The sequence below is a fragment of the Phalacrocorax aristotelis genome, chromosome 16, assembly GCF_949628215.1.
Source record: "Phalacrocorax aristotelis chromosome 16, bGulAri2.1, whole genome shotgun sequence".
Classification (NCBI taxonomy): domain Eukaryota; kingdom Metazoa; phylum Chordata; class Aves; order Suliformes; family Phalacrocoracidae; genus Phalacrocorax; species Phalacrocorax aristotelis.
In genome coordinates this window covers 1,742,985-1,762,846 of record NC_134291.1, presented here as the reverse complement: position 1 = coordinate 1,762,846, position 19,862 = coordinate 1,742,985, and the positions used below count along the sequence as shown (strand labels likewise).

General features: G+C 48.5%; 2 protein-coding genes across 2 annotated transcripts in view; both read right to left on the bottom strand.

Annotated features, from left to right (window-relative positions):
* Window positions 1-282: 282 nt before the first annotated feature.
* Window positions 283-9,139, bottom strand: LOC142065480 (dynein axonemal heavy chain 9-like). Its single transcript, XM_075111675.1, has 5 exons — window positions 9,035-9,139; window positions 8,282-8,429; window positions 6,484-6,658; window positions 1,422-1,595; window positions 283-657 (listed from the first exon to the last, which is right to left on the bottom strand). Exons 1-5 carry the CDS (start codon window positions 9,096-9,098, stop codon window positions 283-285), a joined length of 936 nt encoding a protein of 311 aa, XP_074967776.1. The 5' UTR covers window positions 9,099-9,139.
* A 335-nt stretch (window positions 9,140-9,474) lies between these two features.
* The window catches only part of DNAH9 (dynein axonemal heavy chain 9), a 55,200-nt gene continuing 44,812 nt past the window's right edge, over window positions 9,475-19,862 (bottom strand). Inside the window, exons 26-34 of the mRNA XM_075111673.1 lie at window positions 19,069-19,229; window positions 17,817-17,973; window positions 16,884-16,988; window positions 14,706-14,863; window positions 14,245-14,383; window positions 12,714-13,001; window positions 12,032-12,242; window positions 9,631-9,758; window positions 9,475-9,513 (exon numbers count right to left, since the gene is read on the bottom strand). Of these exons, the coding sequence (XP_074967774.1) occupies window positions 9,475-9,513; window positions 9,631-9,758; window positions 12,032-12,242; window positions 12,714-13,001; window positions 14,245-14,383; window positions 14,706-14,863; window positions 16,884-16,988; window positions 17,817-17,973; window positions 19,069-19,229 (1,386 nt within the window). The remainder of the gene's footprint in view (window positions 9,514-9,630; window positions 9,759-12,031; window positions 12,243-12,713; window positions 13,002-14,244; window positions 14,384-14,705; window positions 14,864-16,883; window positions 16,989-17,816; window positions 17,974-19,068; window positions 19,230-19,862) is intronic.

The following is a 19,862-nucleotide window of genomic DNA, read 5'->3' as shown; positions in this document are numbered from 1 at the left end:
CTCACTGCTAACCGGGATGCAATTCCCATCACTGCACCCTGAACAGTTTGGATCCTAGCCAAGAAACCCATCCTATTCAGCATGGGCTTTAAATTCAAGCATATTAAAGACACACCTCAAATCAAGTACAAGCTATGGTACAAAATAGCAGCAGATTTAAGCGTGTGCTTTGGCACAGCCCAGAACCAGAGTCGTGTTGTTCAGAATTCAAATCCTCATGGTGGAAAATATCCTCTTCCACAAAACCAGGGGTCTGCTGAGCTGAGATTTTCACGATGGGATTTAAGAGTCCACAGGTGTCAGTGCAGTGCCCACAAACGACACAGGCAGGGCACCCACAGGTCTTCCCCGGAGCGCCACAGTGCACGTCCCACTCCAATCCTCGCTGGATGCCCTGGGAATTTGGTAACCTGCCAGCCAGAGGTCCCGTGGCTCAGCCGTTGCCTTACCTTGCAGCATGGCAGAGGTGGTGTAGTAGTTAAATGGGACCTTCTTCACCACATACGCATCCGTGTCCAGTGAGGAGAGCTTGTCCCCCACCAGCACAGACTTCCCCGTGCCGGCGTTGCCCACCAGCATCACCGGGCGCTGGCGCTCCAGGAGCCTGTCCATGAAGTACCGCACGCGGACCGTCTCAGTGGTGGGCACCAGGCAAGCCTGAGAGGGGCAGAACGAGCAGGTGAGAGTCCCCATCCTTGCCACGACCCCACAGCCATGTTCTGGGAGAAGTAAAATTGGGAGAGCCAGGAATGAGTGGGGTGACCCCAGTTTCTAGATTGCACTAGGAAAGGAATGATACGCCGCTGCTAGCCGTTAAAATCAAACTGTGTGTACAGATGAAATCTTGACAGACAGATGCTGGGAGCAGCATCTGGATCTCCCCCAAAACACACATTTTGCTAAAACGGTAACAATTTTTACAAGTGATCTACCCACTGTGGCACTTTAAAAGGAAAGAAAAGTGTAGCTGGCAAATGCAATCCACTACCTGCAAAAACTCATTTTTTTGTCCAAATCATAAAAACATCTCTATTTTCAGCCAGGCACAGGATGACGACATGGTGTCTCAGGGGCTTTGTCACCACCTTGTCTCACATCCTGCAGGCTGCGCTCCTTGGCCAAAGGTTCCCCCCATCACGCACCTCCCATCCTGCACCCTGGGCACAACAGCTCCTGCTTGCCGGGGGGTGGCTCTGAACCCGCCCCCCACGGCCATCACTCATATTTGGAAGATGGATGGAGGATGCATCTTCACAGTCAAAGCACAGTAAAGAAAGATGGGTACTTAAGCTGTACCTCAAAAAGATGCCATCTTTATTAGGAAGTGCTTGACCTTTAATGAGACTTCACTGAAATGCCCACATTCAGGCACCAAAATGCATGTATTCCTCCCAGACAAAAAGCATGCAAGGTTCACATACCTGTAATGGAATTTCTGGATCAAATTCAAACTGAGGAACAAGTTTAGACCAAGGCTCAAATTTCTTTGTTTCTGGATCAATGTAAAAGTCAAAGACCGTGCCCTGAGAGGGAAACTTGATAGTCTTGAATTCTGCCACCCACCACTTGCTGAAGTTCACTCTGTAGTCCACAAGCTGCAAGACAAAAAGTGGAGAAAATATGCTCGTCTGGAGAAATTCATTAGTGATGGAGAATGCTATCTGTCCCAGTCCACCAGAGTGGGGCTGGTCTTTAAAATATATTGCACAGCACAACAAACATCCTTTTTTTCCCTGTTATTAAGGCTATTTTTTTATTTTCTTAATTTCTTTTCATCACTCCTATTTGTTCGCCTAAATAATTCATCCTCTGCGTTGATCACCCTCGGGATGTCTGAGATTAGATAGATGGATCAATTTGAAAAAGAGAAATATGTGACTATGACTAAACAGGCTGCTTGATTGATTCTTGGTGCCTACGTCTTCCAACAGACAAGGACACAACATCTGTCTACATCTGTGGACATGGTTTGTTAAAGCATGCATACTAAAGCCTTTCCCCATAAATCACACCACTCTATTAATACTTAGTTCTTGTCATCTGGCCTCTTTTCAAGCCACAATGTTTTGGAGAAGCAGGATTACAGAGACTGGTGTACAAAAGCACCAGAGAGGGACCCAGCAGGGTTGGGGACTGTCCCCCTGTGCTCGGCCCTGGGGAGGCCCCACCTCGAATGCTGGGCTCAGGTTTGGGCCCCTCGGGACAAGAAGGGCCTTGAGGGGCTGGAGCGTGTCCAGGGAAGGGCAGCGGGGCTGGGGCAGGGTCTGGAGCACAAGTGTGCTGGGGGGCGGCTGGGGGAGCTGGGGGGGTTTAGCCTAGAGAAGAGGAGGCTGAGGGGAGCCCTTCTCGCTCTCTGCAGCTGCCTGAGAGGGGCTGGAGTGAGGGGGGGGCTGGTCCCTTCTCCCAAGTTGCCAGCGATGGGACGAGAGGAAACGGCCTCAAGCTGCATCAGGGGAGGTTTAGGTTGGAGATTAGGGAAAATTTCATCACCAAAAGGGTTGCCAGGCTCTGGCACAGGCTGCCCAGGGAAGTGGTTGAGTCACCATCCCTGGATGTATTTAAAAGACCTGTAGACGTGGCACTTGGGGACGTGGTTTAGCGGTGGCCTTGGCAGTGTTAGGTTAATGGTTGGACTTGATGATCTTAAAGAACTTTCCCAGTGTAAATGATTCTATCATTCTATGACCATGCCCCTTTGGCTCTGCCATATCACCCTGGGAGCACCCACTTTCTTGTCTTTCCCCATTATATCTTCCTATGCATGAAGATTTTTGAGCATCTTAATTTTTTTCAAGAGCTGGGGTGACAGTTTTGCTTTAGATGCTTGGTCAGGACTTGCAAAATGTGCTTAGTCCCCTCCCCTGCCCCAGGTCTCCTGTATGACATTGGGCAGGTCACTCCACCCGAACAGCTTCCAGACAATGGGGACTACAGCCTTCTGCCCCGGGGAGAAGTGGGTGGGGGAAGGAGGGGGAAAGTGCCACTAAAAAGTTGTCGGTGAAATACTGGGTGAATAAATTAGGCAGTCTTAACAGTACAGTTTCTTCGTGGGTCATCTGTGTGTCTCTCCTCCCCATAGCCATTCAACGTGCTTTCCCAGGCCAGAAGTCCAGGTGGGACCGCCAAGACATTGCCCACAGACTGCTAAGCCTCCATCAGGAAACCTGGGTCTGCAGCTGAACTGAACCAAGTGTCCTCTGTAAAGTTTCCCAAGCCACCATCCATCCAAAGACCAGAGGATTTGAAAAACACATTGTTAGTATCTGTGATTTTGCAGTCTCGTGCTATTCAGGGAGGCAGAATAACTGTAATTCTCCATTCTCCTGTTGTTATAACTCCTCGGCGCTGGCAGCAGAGTAGCCTGCAGTGGAGAGGGACGTGCATCACTGCTAAAAGCTTTCTCACAAGGGTGCCTTTACCCCTGCGCGGGCAAACGGCCTGCAGCTGCATTGTGATGGGCTGCCCGCCCTCCCTAGCTGAGCAGATAAGTGCAGCTGCTCCAGCCCCAGCTCTATTGCCAGAGCGGTGTCGAACTCAAACTGCTTCCTTAATAAAAACCCCACATGGATTTCCACTAATTTCAGAGCCTGGAAATGGCAAATCTATCATCCGTTTTTATAAAGGGGCCCCGCTCTCCACCAACAAGTGCGGAGTAGCGGGAAGCCTTCCAGACTCTTTCTCCTGACATTTCGACAGCAAAAGGTCAGCACGAAGGGCACCTTCGATGGAGAGCAATAAACAGATTTTATATTGGATCATTTTTCATCAGGCTCCCCTTCGCTCGGACTGCTGTATCCGCTCACTCCCAGCTCTGACATTTACAGAGCATCACAAGCAGCAACGCACAGTCCAGCCTCAAAGTCAAACCTCCCAGAGGGTTGCTGTGCCCGCGCAGCACAGCCTCTCCTGCGACCCGCGCAGCAGCAAGAGCACGCCGCGCCGAGGCCACCGCCCCCGGGGAGCCAGGCAGGCAGCAAAGCCTGCGATGCCAGCACTGGCTCTGCTACGGCGTGGGGAACGCAGTGCCCATCCGCCATGCGACCGCGCTCCAGCCGACTTGCTCACGGAGATATAAGCTCCTATAATTAGGCAGCAGCTTGTACTGCTGAAGCAATGGCAAGCAGCGCTTCCCAGGATTTGTTGCACTGGTTTTTTTTTTAAGTCACCCTGCGCTGACAACACTAGGGCTGAGTATTCCCCAGCTGGCACATAAGAAACGGAGGGCCAAGTCCTCCACAAGGACCAAGAAAGCTGGTCTCGCACAGGCCATTCAGTGGTCGCGAGGCACAATGGCACCAAGTGAGCACCAAGCTGAGATTGACCGGTGCTTTTTATCACTTCCTGAAACATCTGCTCCTTGGCATGAAGCAAAGGTGAAGAGTCCAGTAGATGTTTTTGGTCTAGCATTGAGGCACATGGAAAAAACACGAAGAGACACAGTGAGCACTTAGGCAGCCCCTGAGAACGGCAGTACCTCCACCCAAGCCAGGGAAGGCTCTCTGCTGTCAGGTCCGTGGAGACCAGACAAAACAGAGCTTGCCACAAGCCCACTAGAGACCAGGTATGGGTCTCTGAGCCCTCGACAGCACTGTCCTGTCACTGGGCAGACCACACCTCAGGGTGACACTCTTCAGACCTGGGGACGAGGTATCCTCTGACCAAGAGGTGCAACTATCCGACAGGTTCCCAGCAGGGATCGGGCAGAACCAGAGCGAGCAGTCCCAGGAGATGCCACGTGTACTTCCACCCACAGGCTTTGAAGCTACTCACACGGCTCCCTGTCCTACTTGCTGTAAACCCGGTACTCAAAACCTAGGTCTTCAGGTGCCACAAGCTCTCTTAGTCCCCTCTACAAGTGCCTCAGGTTTCTCCTGCCTGCCCCTCAACCAGTCACATCAAAATTATCTTTTTTTGTGTTTTTTTTTTGTTTGTTTGTTTTCATTTGAGGCATAGCCATCAATCTGGAAACAGCAAAGACAACAGAGGGTGGAAAGCCGTCCTGCAAGCATGGGCACAAAACCGTGGAACGGAGCCAAGGGTGGCCCCAATGTCGGCAGCGGTGGCAGCAGGGCTCTGACACACAGCCCGCTGTCTTCTTGTTCATTATTACTGTTAACAGTTGGAAGTTGTAAAACAGCAGCAGCTTTTCCATTTACTTGGAAATCAAGAGACAGACCTACTGTGCCAAGCCACGTGGCCAGGAAATGGGGCAGAAAGGGGCACGGGGGCGAAAGGAAATGCACGTTTCTCCACTCCTGCACACAAGACGTTGGGGAGTGATAGAGAACAGGGAGGTCAGAGGCAGCAGCATGACCCTGCCTCCCCCAGGCAAGTCTGGAGGAGATCTTTCCCAAGATTCCTGTTGTTCACATGCTACAGCTCCTGCCAAAGGAGCTGTTTGAGCCCAGCTAGAAATGTCTGTGCTTCTCCCATGTTTTAAGGGCCAAGACCTGAAAGGGGCCTGAAAATGTGCAGTGTCGAATGCTGACCTTGAGAAAACTGTGTTATAATAATACCACCCTGCAAGAGATCACACCCACCTTGTCTAATGCAAGCTGATGGATTCAGAGGCTGACAGCTGCAATTAATCTGTAGAAGAGATGCTCTGTGGGAAGCCGCATGGAGAGTAGTGCCCTGCCTTCCTCTGCCTCTTGGACATGAGCATACTTCAAATGTCAGACACCCCAGTAGTGAACCATGGCCTGATTAATCCTCCTGGCCCAAGAAGATCTTGGTCTCAGGATTGTGCTCTCCAGCACTACAGTCTTGGGTGTGGACATCCATCCCCCAACAGCCTGACCAAGCCCAGCAGCTCATGCCAGACCACCCAACAGCTGGCTGCCTGGAGGGGAGTTCAAGCTGAGTGCCTAGAACCATCACCCTCCACCTCATCAGCACGCTCCCAGCAAAGAGCAGAGCCACTGTCTACTTCTACTTACGTGGAAGTACATAACCCCCAAAGCCCGTCCTGCCCTGCTGACCACCACTTTTGCTTATGTACTTCTATCAGAAATGGAGGACAGCCAATTCTTGACATTCACCTATGTTTAATAAAATTCAGTGGTGACAGAGCACCGGCTGGTTTGTGTTATATAGCACAACATCTACCCGCACGGCCGGATGGCTGAAAGGCTGCTCCACTGCTCTATTCATCTGGTAAGTCAGTCTTAATTTCATCACATTATGCACATCCACAGGCCTCTATGAATTAACCTAATGTTTCTCTCCAGCGAAATGCATCTGCCTAAGCAAACATCCCTCCACCTTTATCCCTTGACCCCTCAGCCGTTCTCCTCTGCTGTTGCACCCTGGGTAACGAGGGCTTTCGCAAAACGAGTTGTTGCGTTCAAGTTTCTAGTTTATTATCACCTGTCTGAGAGCCCCGGGATAACAGTGTTACTGATACAGCACTGGGTTTTGGAAAGTATTAAAAAAAAAAAAAGGTCTGTGTAAAAGATGCTGAAGTGGCATCTTCCTTCTTACCTGGTCTTGAAACATTGATCCACCAAAGGCCCAGACAGCAGCAAAGACAAAGTAAAGTTCATAAAGCTCCTTGGGACAGTCAGGAGGTGTGTTCTCCTCCGTCAGGAGGCACTCAAGGAGATAGCACAGCATCTGAACCATACTCTGCTCAGGAATGGGAATAATCTTCTTAAATCTAAGAGATGGGAGTTGAAATCACGGGAATTATAATTGGGTCCAGCACCACAGTCACTTACAACCCAGGAAGGCAAGGCTAGAAATGCTTTTTCAGAATATTAGCATTTTACTTGTCAGCAGTGCATGTCATATTCCTGGGTACAGGAATAAAGAGAACTCCCATTCTCTCCCTTGGACATGCCGGCACTGGCACATATACAAGTAATAACAGTAATCAGAAGTTTCAAGCATTTTAAAACTTTGATCCTCTTGAAAGAAGTAAAATGGAAGACTCGCTAAAGGCAATGATTTCCTGTGAACACAATGAGTTCAAAAGTGGTCAAATAGAGGAGTAATAAAATAAACCCTTTCATCTTGCCATTTTACATTCATTTAAGCTACACTTACAGAATTCCAAACTAAGATTGTAGCAGCACTGAAGTCCTCCATAAAGTAATTATAGCTATTTGAAAGGTTGGTTCTACAATTTCTGAATTAAGCAAGCTACCAAAATACTCAGCTCAGGGCTGCCTGCAGCTAATCCTGTGGATTTCACGGTCTGCTGCAATGCTCAGCAAATAGAGTGGGAAATGTCCGATGCACTTTACTGCCAACGGCTATAACCACCTCGGTCAGCCAGGGAGCAGCTCCCTAGTAAAATGTCTAACTCCTACTTGCAATGACCACTGCTTTCACTAATACAGCCCCTTCCGACACATCTCCTTTGTGGCTGACAACTCCCATGCTCAATTGTACACCGATTTTCTTTTTGTAATTTTTTTAAATTAAGGTGCAACTATGGGAAGAAGCAGAGGATGGGAGAAGCTTCCTACTCAAGTTTGCTGGGACTCTATTTTGGCCAGTCACCACCACAGTATGAGTAAAAGAGAGCTGTCTCTCGTGATGATAAGCAAGACCATACGACTTCTCTGCGGGCACCGCTTTGAAGCCATCTCAAGCCAAGGAACACCAGGGCCCTCCCAAATATGCAAGTTCTTCATGTTCATTGGATTGGTCTCCAACCATGAAACATGCCCAGGCTGGGTGCCCACACAGACTGACCTCATTTTGTCCAAATACATCAGGAAGGAAATTAAAGAGAGAATTGCTTGTAGAGCAATCCCACCCTCTCCCACGATCACCAACTTCCTTCTCATCACCAAGGGGCAGGAAGAGAAGTGGGGAGAGGATAAAAGAGGATCTGTTCTCTCCACCTTCCACACCACATACTGAAAACATTCCTTCGTCAGTGGTCTGACATCTGCTTTACTGAAAAATAACTTGTGGAGTGAACTGAGGTCTAGCCTGACACATCAGAAGACCAAAAAGTCTTTCTCTTTAGAATCTTCTCGATTTACTTTCCAAGAAATACAGAACTGGTACAAGAAGTACAGGAATAATAAAATCAAAATCTGATGAAAACCAGATGAAAACTAGGTCTGACCAACAAAGGATGGGCTCCCCCACCTCACCCTGCTCTTTTGTTGAGCTTAAGCCAACGATGCTCAGAGGTCTCGGCAGCAAGGAGGAAACCAGCCACCCCACCACATGCAGCACAACCCCGGCACGCCATGGCTGTTGGAAAGCTGCAGGTGTCCCCCTGCCCTCGCCAGCACAAACACAATCACTCTTCAGACGGTACCTTGTTCTAAGGGTGTCCAGGCAAGTCGGCAAATACTTATCAAACAAAATGGTCAGGTTGGCTCTTTCAGACTGGATCTCTCGCCTGTCAATCCAGCTGCTCACGGGGGGATTCCAGCCCAGATCTGACGGGTTGATGTACAGGATCCCTTCAGGCCCAGGGTAAGAGAGGACATATAGTAAGGACACAGCAGAGACTATTCCTTTCCTCCAGCAGATTTACTCAGCTACTTTCACACAACGAAAACTCTGTCACATATGCCTGGGTGCCCCAGGACACCTTTCATGACCCTGTCCCAAATTCAGAACGTGGTCATGTTACTGCTCTGGGCCCCATTTCCTGATGTGCAAAACTAGGGGACACCTTCATTCCCTTCTCCCATACTTCATGCACTTTTCCAGAAGATCAGGATGTCTTTGGGATAGAGACTGTCCATCTCCTCATCAAGCCCATACAGGACTTTGTACAACCCGGGCACTCTCTTGGCAGTGCAGAAGCCACGATCACCCACCAACAGTCAGAGATCTCTGGGTACATCTCTAAGATGACGACAGCTTCCTGTATGGATTTGGGGTCAGGATCCTCAGTTTGTCCATGTGCTTTAGGAGCCTACCCTGTCCACCAAAGGTAGCTGTGATCCCAGGTTGGGAACTTTCAAGAGGGACCAAGCTGGCCAACAAAAGACTGGTTAATGGCACTATATCCTGCTTGGTGCGTGCCAAATGCCAGTGTGAAACTCAGGCCAGGACTCACCCGCTCTGGACACGGTCGCTGGGGTGGCTGTGTGCAGGTGGCTGATCTCAAAGACGAGCCGCATCGTTGGGTTCAGAGGGATTCTCTCATTGCTTGCCAGGGTCAACACCTGCATGTGGCAGACAGACAGACAGACTAACGCATCCCCCAGGGACAGGAATGAAAAGCATTCAGCACTTTGTACTAAAAAGCTTCATGGCTGTCAGCCCAGTTTCTTGAGCAAAGCAGCTGGTTTCTAACAGGTAGTAGAATGATCCTTCTCTCTTCCATGACCCAGAATCAACAGCACTCCCTTAGCGTAGGGAAAAAAGGTGTAGGATTATGACCCCACTCTATTTTTAAAGGGCCTGAAGTTGTGATCAAGACATCTGTGGTTACTCATGAGCCCAACTCTCCAGAAAAGGGAAATTCCAAAGTAAACATTATTGGAGCTATTTCCCTCACGCACCATTTCCTTTGTGCAGTATTGTTCGGTATATCTGAAGAAACACAGTTACATTATTGTAGGAGGTGCTATTTCAGCGTCTGCATTTCTCCTAGGCTGAATCACACCACACAGTCAAGGAACACCTGCTTCTTTAACTCATATTCATTACCTTATTATCATCCATCACAGTATTAAGAGATTCAATCCACATCGGATCAATATCTCCATCTAGTACCATCCACTTGGGACCGTCATGTGTGATGTTGGCCAGCTCTCGCATGATTGATGAAAACAGTCCTGGGAGGGTGACAGGAATGTGTTGATGAACACTGAAGATGCTACCTGCTCTAACAGTTTTGTTTAGCAACTTATTAAAAATTACCCTAATTAATTATCTCCTCTTAAGTATTCAAAACTCTGTGTGTCTGTACATAAATTTTACTATATCACAATAAGGGTCTCGTCTGCTTTGAAGAAAAAAAAACCATTACCAGTTACCACCACTGAAAATGACTGCAGACCTACACACGACTTCATTCCCACTGAGAATCACAAGGGATAAGAAAAGTGAAGGGCAGATACTCAGAAGCAAAAGAAGGCATGAATTACACCATGCAGAGAAAACCATCCGAATATGCCTTGGAAATTCTTACAAATGTTTTTTGAGGCTCAAAGTATATCAGAGAAATCAAGATGCATTAAACGCTGGGTCATGGCTTTAGTGAGATTGAGAGGAGAACAAGCACAGAATGACATTGAATGACAGAACAAAATGTCAGTAAAATCAAGGAGACAGAGAGGATACAGTGTCTCGGGGGAAGTAAATAATGAATGTTAAGAAGAGCAAAAAGGCTGGGAATAGAGCAGCAGTGCTGCAGAGCAAATGGAAACTCCACAAAACTATCGCTCTCCTCTACACGTGAAAATACCTAGGGAGAGACAGGTCTTCATGAAAAAACATCAGGCAAACATTAAAAAAAAGCCTCTCTTCTGGTGAATTGTGACAAGCACCCTTTTTTTTTTCCTCCAGAACAAGCTATTTCTCCGTGATCCAGGTCAGGAACAGCTGGTGGCATTGTATGACCGAAGACAAAGCCTGTGCACAGCAAATGCAGCACAGCTCACCTGAAACAGGTATTCAATTCTGAGATTGGGTCAGAAAAATAGCATTTCACTGGCTCTGCTGACTCGGTTCCTCACACGCTGGACACATGCCTTGGAAACCGCTCCAATGTCCTTAGTATCAGAAAGAGCTGTTGTCTCAGCTGTCTCAGAGCATCAGTGCTTCCCTCAGATACATCACGACAGCAGAGGAGAGAAAAGGGCCTCTCTCCTAACCTTGTGCACCTTGTGCACAGCGCGGTCTTGGGATTTGAAAGAAGAGTTTGGTTCTACAAAAAGCACTTTTAGGATTCATTTTGGAACCTTTTACCGCCTAACAAGGATCACCTGTTCAACTCCTGATAATGAAAGGAGTGACAGGATGAAAACGGGAAGAGAAAAAGAAGGGGCTGGTCCGTAAAGGAACACATCATCTCTTGTTCAGCTGTGACAACAAGAAACAAAATTTTCAGGAATGGTTAATGCAGAAAACATCTGCCTTCGAACCTCAGGGAGGAGTCCTGTAAGCTCCCCTGAAACGTTACAGGCTAGAAACCATGGGACAGCCACCTGGAAAAGGTCCCTCCTGCTGTCCAGTGCCACCCGCAGCCCTCGATCTGTGGTCACTGCTGCAGCCAGTCTACAGAGGTCAGGCTGTATCCTGCACACCCCTCTGGCACTTTGATTTAGGGTCCCTAATTACAATTAAAAACAAATTAACCCTGGCACTGGAACAAAGCAGGGGTTCAGGAGAGGTCCGTGGTGGGGGCCAGGGGAGGTGGGTGGCAGCTCGTCTCCTGGCAGACTTCTGGCCAAGGATGATTTATGGCAATGTCTTCCCTTACCTCCCCCACACCTCCCAAACCAGCAACATGCGTAAATCAAAGCTGCCTTTACATATCAGTCACAACCAAACATTTTCACTCCAGATTTCTGTAATATTTCAGCAAGTTCTAAATGCACATCTTTTCCTCAGGAGCAATCAGGATCAACAGACTGGCAAATGCTGGTGTATTACAGAGGGCGGGCAGCAACATAAAGTGGAAAACCACCATTTAAGGCTGCTGCCTGTGTGCTATCAGCTATGGAAACCTTGGGATGGTACATTTGGGGGGGGCCCAGTGCACATCATAGGGTAGGTGGGAACTCTCTTCCATCACCAATCCACCCAACCCCAAAAAACTGCCTGCCCCATTTAGGAACTGGTAAATGTTGGTATTAATGGACATGATAATTATTCTGGCACTAGGATAAAGCAGGTTTATCCTATATTTCCCATTTGAAGATCAAAAAGTTAAAACATCCTAGGTATCTTTTCATCAACAAACTCTCACATGGCTGTGAAGCAGCAGACAAGCGCCTGGGCTTTCAGACCTCCATACAAAGAACCAGTCATCCTGCTGCTGCTCAGGAAGTTCATTAAAAATATCCTTCTTTATCTACAGATTCAGGTATGAAAAGACATTTACCATCTTTCCATTCTCTTGTTGCTGGGTTAATGATGCCAAAAAGCTCATCATTGGTGACTGCCTTGGGGTTGAGGTCTGTCCAGACAGGACGTCGCTTCATTATCTGGTAAGTCTTGTTCAGGGATCTCATCACCTGAGACTTGCCAGTGCCTGCGTTACCCACCACGAAGACAGAGTGCCGGACTGTCAGCAGCTCCTCCAGCTGCACCACCTGAGAAAAAACACTCCCAAATTTTAGACAAAGATGCCAAACTGAAATTCAGGTCTACAAAATAGCTCCCATTTGGCCTCTTTAGAAAGACGTGATCCAGAGACACAAACGGATTTGATACCAAGTTTGGTCTAGCCCCTCTAATCACAGTGGGTGAAATCCTCAGCCTGCAGACAAACCTCCAGTGCTATTTACATCTGCTATCAGCCGATGAGGCTCTGCTCTCCAGGGGCCGTGCTTTCATGAGCCTACAAGAGTTAGTCCCCTTGTAAACTCAGGGACAAAGCCCGTGCTGGCTTTAGGCGCAGGTGCAACTGCATCAGACTCAGCCTAGCTGACTCTGTCCTCCATCACGGTCTGCCTGCAAGGGGAATATTCTGCAGAGCCCTCTTTTGTAGAAGCAAAGGTGATTGAGAAGACCCAAATGATTTAATAGTGGTGTAGGTACAGCAGAAGATTACTTGGTCTTACTTTGAGCACAAAGTTGTCCTCAGCCTGCAACCGGAGGTCCAGCACAGCCTGCCTCACAAACGACTCAAAATTCAGGTCTCGCTTCCGAGGCACATCCAGCGCAGGGAAAAGATCCCCGATCAGCCCCATAAACACCGGCACATCATCGGTCACAATCTTGGGGATGTTAAAGTCACGAAGTGAGCGCATCAGAATCTGGTCTTCGGGTCGCTCCGGGTCATCTCGTTTGAGGGAGCCGGCGACAACTAGCACCGACTTGATTGCACGCAAGCCCCAGTCGTAGTGATCCTACGTGGGGAGGGAAAAAAAAGCAGAAAGGAGGGATGAGTTTGTGCTCAGACAGTACAGCACCATGCAGGGGTAAGGACAAGCAGCTCCAAACTGCCAGAGAAGCCAGCAGTGGAAATACAGCTAAATCTGATATTTTCATTGTGGCCAGAGACTTCCACCAGCCCGAGTTACCTGATTTCCATTTCAGCAGGTGAGATTCCTGTCAGGGACAGTATTAAAGAGTCAGTTCAATTCAGCTGTTCATACCATCACGCAGGCTCAGAGTTGGCACTAAGGCAGCAGAAAGACTTGCACTCTGGAGACCTAAGCAATTTGTTTCACCTAAATCATAAAGCAGCTAAAGCAAGGCCAGCCAGAGCCCTGGATCTGCAGGAGCTACCAAGGTGAAAGATTTGCTAGTCCATTATAAGGCTCCAAATACCCAGGTTTCTCCGTCCTGCCCATCACAAGATTACCAGGCACATTTGGTCCCAGAGGCAGTGCACCAAGCAGGGGCCAATAAGGACATTGTTAAAAAAGAACCACAAAGAGGAACTCTTAAGCCAACAAGCAACCCTTTATATTTCTGCTCTGTTAAGAGCCTCCAGAGCGCAGCTCGGCAGCTGGCTGATTTATGTGAGGGGCCACGGCTTCCAGCAAGACCTCTAAGACACAGCACAAAGTTTCTGTGACAAGGCATCTCCCACCCAGCCTCATGCTGGCACAGCCAAGATAAGGTTTTCCCTCTGGAGTCCTGATTCAACTCTTCTCTGGACCCAGCTTTGATCTATGCAAATGACGACAAGGAAAAATCTGAGTAATTAGAGCTTTACACTGGAATTGACCCTACTTGGTCAATACCTGACACAACAAGGAACTGTTAGGCTGAGCTCAGAGAGGGACAGACATCATAAACCCATTGCAGGCAGGGGAATCAATAGGAACTAAGAGACTGGAAAGCAAAGGGTCACTGAATAATTCCCCAAACATGGTATCGTTTGAGCCCATTGAAAAACCTCTCTCATTAATGCACCTGGTCAAATGCTTTGGACCCTGCAGATTCTCCAGCAAAGCAGTTCAAAAATTTCATTGCTCTGATAATCACAAACCTTTTCTTCTCCTGGCAGCTAGTGCAAATGCGGTCATTAAATAAAAGCTTTGAAGCTTCAGCCGTGGAGGTGAGTGGCAGAGTGCCATGTTCCTGCTGATTTTGGAGACCAGAGGGCTTCATTGTACCATCCAACCACAGTATTGGGCTCACCTGCTTGGACAGGAGCTCTTTGCAGAGTTGGTACAGAGTAATGAACTTCCTGGCTAACGCCCGGGCCTCAATGAATCCCTCGGCCACCAACATAATTTCACAGATCAGCTCAAAGTCTGGCACAACCATCGCACATGGCCTAAAAAGACAGGCAAGAAAAGATTGCAGAACAAGTATTTCCTGACTACAGGTCTTAGGGGCAGTGGATTTGCAGCTTTATCTTCCAGGTCGTCTCCAGTGAGCCAGATCACACACTGCCTTCTGCATCGCAAGGGCCAGAGCTCCTTTGCCCTGCCTGTGCAAACCCAGACCCAGGGTTGGGTCTGTTGCACAAGGCTGAAACTATCTGTGAATCCCCAGCGCAAGTGGATTCCCCAAGGAAATGAAGTCAAGCTGGATGTTCCAAAAGACAATTTCTGCCAGTCTTATAATACAGGTCACAAACCGTGACCGGGACTCACCTGAAGAGAGCTTTTAAATTCTCAGGTAGCTCGGTTCGCCCTGCATAACCAGGGTTCATGGTGATGAAAATGCCTACTGAGGGAACTAAGTTAATCTCTTCTCCAAGAAAATTGAAAGATTTCTTCTTCTCCCGTATTGCATCCTGCAAACTCTTCACCTAGGGACAGGACAGTGTCATAGTATTGGCATTCAGTTATGCTCAGCACACCAGGCGACAGTGCTGCCTTCCTTCCACTTGGCCCCATGATGGCTGGGGCTTATCACTCTTCTGTTTTGGTATTTTACCGACCATATAAAGCTTTATACACTGTTTGGAGTAAATCTATGTGGCAACGTCAATCTCCTATGACAGCCAAACTCTGACAAAGCAGAAAAGAGAGCTGAAGAGACCAGCAGTCAAACTGTGAAGGAGTTGCAAGAATTTGCACCATTGTGCAAAAAAGTAAGTAAAAAAAAAAGTAAGACAATGAGGGACACAGGTGAGGAAGAGCAGCTCAGGAGAAGGAAACGCCTCCAAAGCTGCCTGCATCTCACCTTGGCTTTTAGCATCACCTGTGGGACACTTCTCAGCACATCCCACAGCAAAAACACTACCAAAGGCTAATTCACCTCTTTCAACTTCTCCACCTAGCAGGGGGCCAGGCGCCTGAATGAGACGCAGGGCTGCCCAGGCACCCACAACAGAGCCAACGCCCAAATGCGGTCCCAAGAGTCTGACACAATACCGGCCCCTGATTCCCTCCACCCATCTTCACCTCTCCCCACACTCCACTGCTCTTCATGACAGCCCAAAAACCTCCTGCCCCTGCTCTGTTCCTTGGCTAGGCTCAGAAGAGGAGCATTATTTCCCAGTAAACTTGGCCTCAGCTCAATTGCAAACTGATCACTTGGTATTGCTTTTAAAGATTTTAGGACATCAGATACTTAATTTAAAATCAAAACCACACGGCAGAAGCCAAAAGACCTCCCCTGACACCTTCCCTCACTAATATTGTATTGTCTTTTATATTTCCCTGATTGCAGCTTTGTTCTTCTCATTCCTCACCTTCCAAAGAGAGCAAGCTTATTAAAGCTAGATCACCTTCTTGCAAACAGCACTTCAGCAAGGGAGAAATCTCACTATTCTCTCTACTCTAACCCTACTGCTGTTTGCCATCTTAAAGTTAAGCAATTAATTGAATTTTTCTCTGTAAGGAACCATATCGACATTAGCTGCATGACTAAGACAGCCAATTAAACATCGCCATGGTTACACTCCTAACAGCAGCCAGGAGACACAGTGATGGAACGACAGCCATGCTGCTTTCTTCAGATGCCGCGCTCCAGCCAGAAGCGAGGGAATCATTAGCAGTTGAGTCATATCTGGGCTTCTTTTGTTCAACTTCCCTTTTTATTTTAAGATCCTCAAAGACTTTCTTCAATGACAACTTTGAACTAGAACTTGATGGAAGAGAAATTGAGAGGGAACAATACATAAACTCCTGTATCTGCCTGGGCCTTCTTTGGGATATCATGTAAGGTACCAGTTATGAGTGAGCGAGAGATGAGGAGAGCGAGGAGTTCATGGAGGGGCTCAGATCGTCTTTGACCGAAACATTTACAGAAGTGTAGAAACTTCTGGGGTCTAGATCTTTCTTTCTGCAATACCAAGCCCAAGAGGGGTCTAGGAAGAATTCAGCACCTCAGTCAGACACTGGGGTCCTAAAACCTGCACTCAGCTGACACTTGGGTCTGCCCCAGACACCACCCTTCCCCTCCATGAAAATTATTCCCTACATGGCAGGCTGGGTAGCCATAACTCAAGGCAGCTCTCCTCCCTAAAATGATACGCTGCAATTATCTTGCAGCATATTAATTATACGAGTGTCTTCCTCAGGAGGAACATCTACAGAGCCACAGTGTACACTGCTCTGGGGAAAGATGCTGTAAATAATTGCCTCAATACAAATACTGTAACTGGGGGAAGAAAAGAAGTGACAAAAACATTTGCAGCACATCACTGCTACATTTTGTCAGTGCTGTGATATTCATGTGATTAATCTTGGGATATAATCCCTCACCTGCCTACACGTGGAACTATAACTGGCAACGTTCACTCTCCATATTTACCCCCACTCCAAAGGCTGCAGCATGGCTCTGCCTTGTTTGTGTTTATTTACAAGCATTTCTCCGCTTACCTGTACAGCAACGACAGAAAGGACCTCAACTGAGATCCTGTTAAATTCATCAAAACAGCCCCAGGCTCCTGTCTGGGAAAGGCCTTTGTAAATATTCCCACAAGACTGGAAAAAAAAAAATTACAAGAGTGAAATCACAAATGGAATCAACTCCAGCAAAAAATGAACTTTATTTCCCAGCCCGTTTATTTATAGCAATTTACAGTCTATTGTGGGTATTTAGAAAAGTGCATGGAAACAGCAGGCATAACTCAATTATAATATTTATAGCTCTGCACAGTTTGCCACTTGGTTTGCTAATTGCGCTTTCTCAATATATCTGTGCACTAGTTTTATTTAAAGGTCACCTGTGCTGAATTACTGATGGCCCCACTTCCTGGGAGAGCCCATAAGCTGAATAAAATATGATCTGAGGCCACCAAAAGCGCTGTACCATGCTAGACCAGTGAAGAGCAAGACTCAGCCTAACGAGTCCGCATTCTGCAGCGGCTGAAGGTTCAGCACATTTTGGCCTTATTCTGGGAGAGGATCCTGAGAAAACCAGGACAGGTCCCTTCCCATGCCAGGGCCTGTCAGCCTGCAAGCTCACCAAGAAGAAACGACCAAGGTCGAAGTATCAGCAGAGCCTCAGTCTCAACTGAACAGGCCAAAATTTTTGAAGCATTTCACATGGAATCTAACTGCGGAGGGGAAGGGAAAGGCGTAACGAGACAGAGAGCACATTTCAGGTCTCTGCCTCCTGACGAACCTTGGGCAAGTCTTAGAGAAGAAAAAGGAGGAGGCAAAAAAGGTGTCCAGCAGAAAGGGACATAGCAGGGATTTGAGGACAGGTGATGGATCAAAGCAATCTCAGCTGGATTACTCTCATCCTTCAGGTTTCATTGGGCCTTGAGCATCCCCAGCCCGATGTGGCGGCCGAGGTGGGAGCAGTACCTTGTAGTCCATCTGCTCGGAGCAGTTAAACACATACACCATGATGCCCAGGGCTCGCCCCAGATCTTTCGTAGTCTCTGTCTTGCCCGTGCCTGCAGGGCCCGCAGGTGCTCCGCTCATGGTCAGGTGCAGTGACTGGGTCAAGGTGATGTAACATCTTTCACAGTGAAGGATGAAGGAAAAAAAGAAAGAGACTGAGACTTGGTCCAACAGGTCACTGTTGGGCTGCAGAGAAATGGCACTAGGGCAGCGCACTCAGGAGAGCCTTTCTTCTGAAAAGCTGTACAGGAGCAGGGGACATGTCTAAGCCAAAAGTCCTCTTGGGCATTGATTACCACCTCTGCGCAACTGTGTTTTCTCCAAGAGATACTCATCCTCCACCAGGGTCTGCCCAGCCTCTTCACATCCGGGTTGTGCTTTCTTTGGATCCTCACACCCCTCACTGACATTGGGCATGTCCCAGATAGTATGAGAAGAAGCCAGCTTTTCTGAAAGACCTTCCTCTTGTTTCCCAGTGCTCTTCATCCCAAAGGATCCCATTCCCCATCACTGACAGAAACCTGCTCAGATGGCATATGAATGATCCCACTCAATGCCTCAGCAAGCCCCAAAGCTTCTCCATCATGCCCATGATGGACACCAGGGAGGTGCCCACATGTGGGTGTCCATACTCCCTGTATAACCCACGGAGCTGTAGTCAATATGGACAACAAAACCTGATAATACATGGACACTTGGTTCAGCTGACTAACGGGTGACTAGAGCCACCTGAGATGCTCCTGGCTACTGAAATGTCACATAGGGTGGAAAGATACGACAAGAGGTCCGCAGGAGATTTGCACACTTCTATATTGGCAGCTGGAAGCCAGGTGGGACAACGCAGAGCATCTCAAGTCACCCTAGGTGTCCGCATTGAGGCAACTGAATCAAGTGGTAGATGTCTACTTCAAGATGGGATGAAAGCTTTCTAGACTCACCAGTTCTATGGGGCATGGGCATCCTGTGCACAGGCAGACACCCACAACTGAGCATCTTAATCTGTGAGCTGAATCCCATCCCGGGATCTGAGGCAGAGATATCCCGGAGGGTAGCACCATCAAATCACAGACCAGGTGAGAGTTAGAGCTCTGCCACCAGATTGCTGGGACATGGAGGAAGAACATGAGGAATGCCTGTGTCCAAACTAAATCAGCAGCTCTTTCTTTAACTGCGTGGCAGAGCCTACCTATGATGGTGTTTCCCAGGGACTTACCTGTCGGTCAGTGGAGTGATCACCAGACGAGGGGTGTTGCCAAGGTATTCATAAGAGTACAGGAACTGGGCATCACAGATGTTGGCAAAGCAGTGCCGCTCCTCATCCGACCATCTGTGCCGGAGCTGCGACAGCCAAGTGAACGCCTGGGCATTGTCCACCTGCAACGCACCCACAAGCACCGTCACGGGGAGGCCAGGGCTGCCAGGCACACACAGCTCAGATGCCAAAATGGTGACTGCAATGAGCTTTTCATCGGGGACCTGATCCTTACTGTGAAGGCAGGTGTGGTGAGAAACATCACCTCCCTGTCTCCCATCAACTGAGGGTAGAAGCAAAGTTAGTAACCACACTGATGGGATAGGAAAAAATGAATATCCAAGAGAAAGAGGAGCACAAAAACACTCCTGAAGAGGAGATTTAAGAAGCAGCAGGCTGTGAAAAGACTCTTATAATGCCAACAGAGTGAGAGAAGGAGCAGAGGCTGTCTAGCAGGGAAGGGGCCACAGACAGCACCAGGGAACCGGGCTGGGGACAGGGGAACAAGGACAGCCAAGGACAGCGCTCTCTGTGCAACCAGCGGGCCCAGCAAATGAACTGCTTCACCACAAACTGGGCCAAGGCACCACCAAGCCCAGCTGCACCTGGAAGTCAGAAACCCTGTGAGCAGCCTGGCTGCCTCCGAGAGGACACGGATGAGGGTAAAGGCACAACCCAGCACACTCAGGGCACCTTCCTACCCACCTGCAGGGCTGGAAACCTCGCACAGTGTCGAGGACAGGGGAGTGGTGTGG

Bases quoted from the DNA above. Each gene is read 5' to 3' on its own strand.
- LOC142065480 (XM_075111675.1), bottom strand. From the start codon at position 9,098: ATGCGGCTCGTCTTTGAGATCAGCCACCTGCACACAGCCACCCCAGCG. The intron at 8,430-9,034 runs GTGAGTCCTGGC...CTGGGCCTGAAG, and splicing joins AGCGACCGTGTCCAGAGCGG to GGATCCTGTACATCAACCCG. The intron at 6,659-8,281 runs GTACCGTCTGAA...CCCATCTCTTAG, and splicing joins CTGGACACCCTTAGAACAAG to ATTTAAGAAGATTATTCCCA.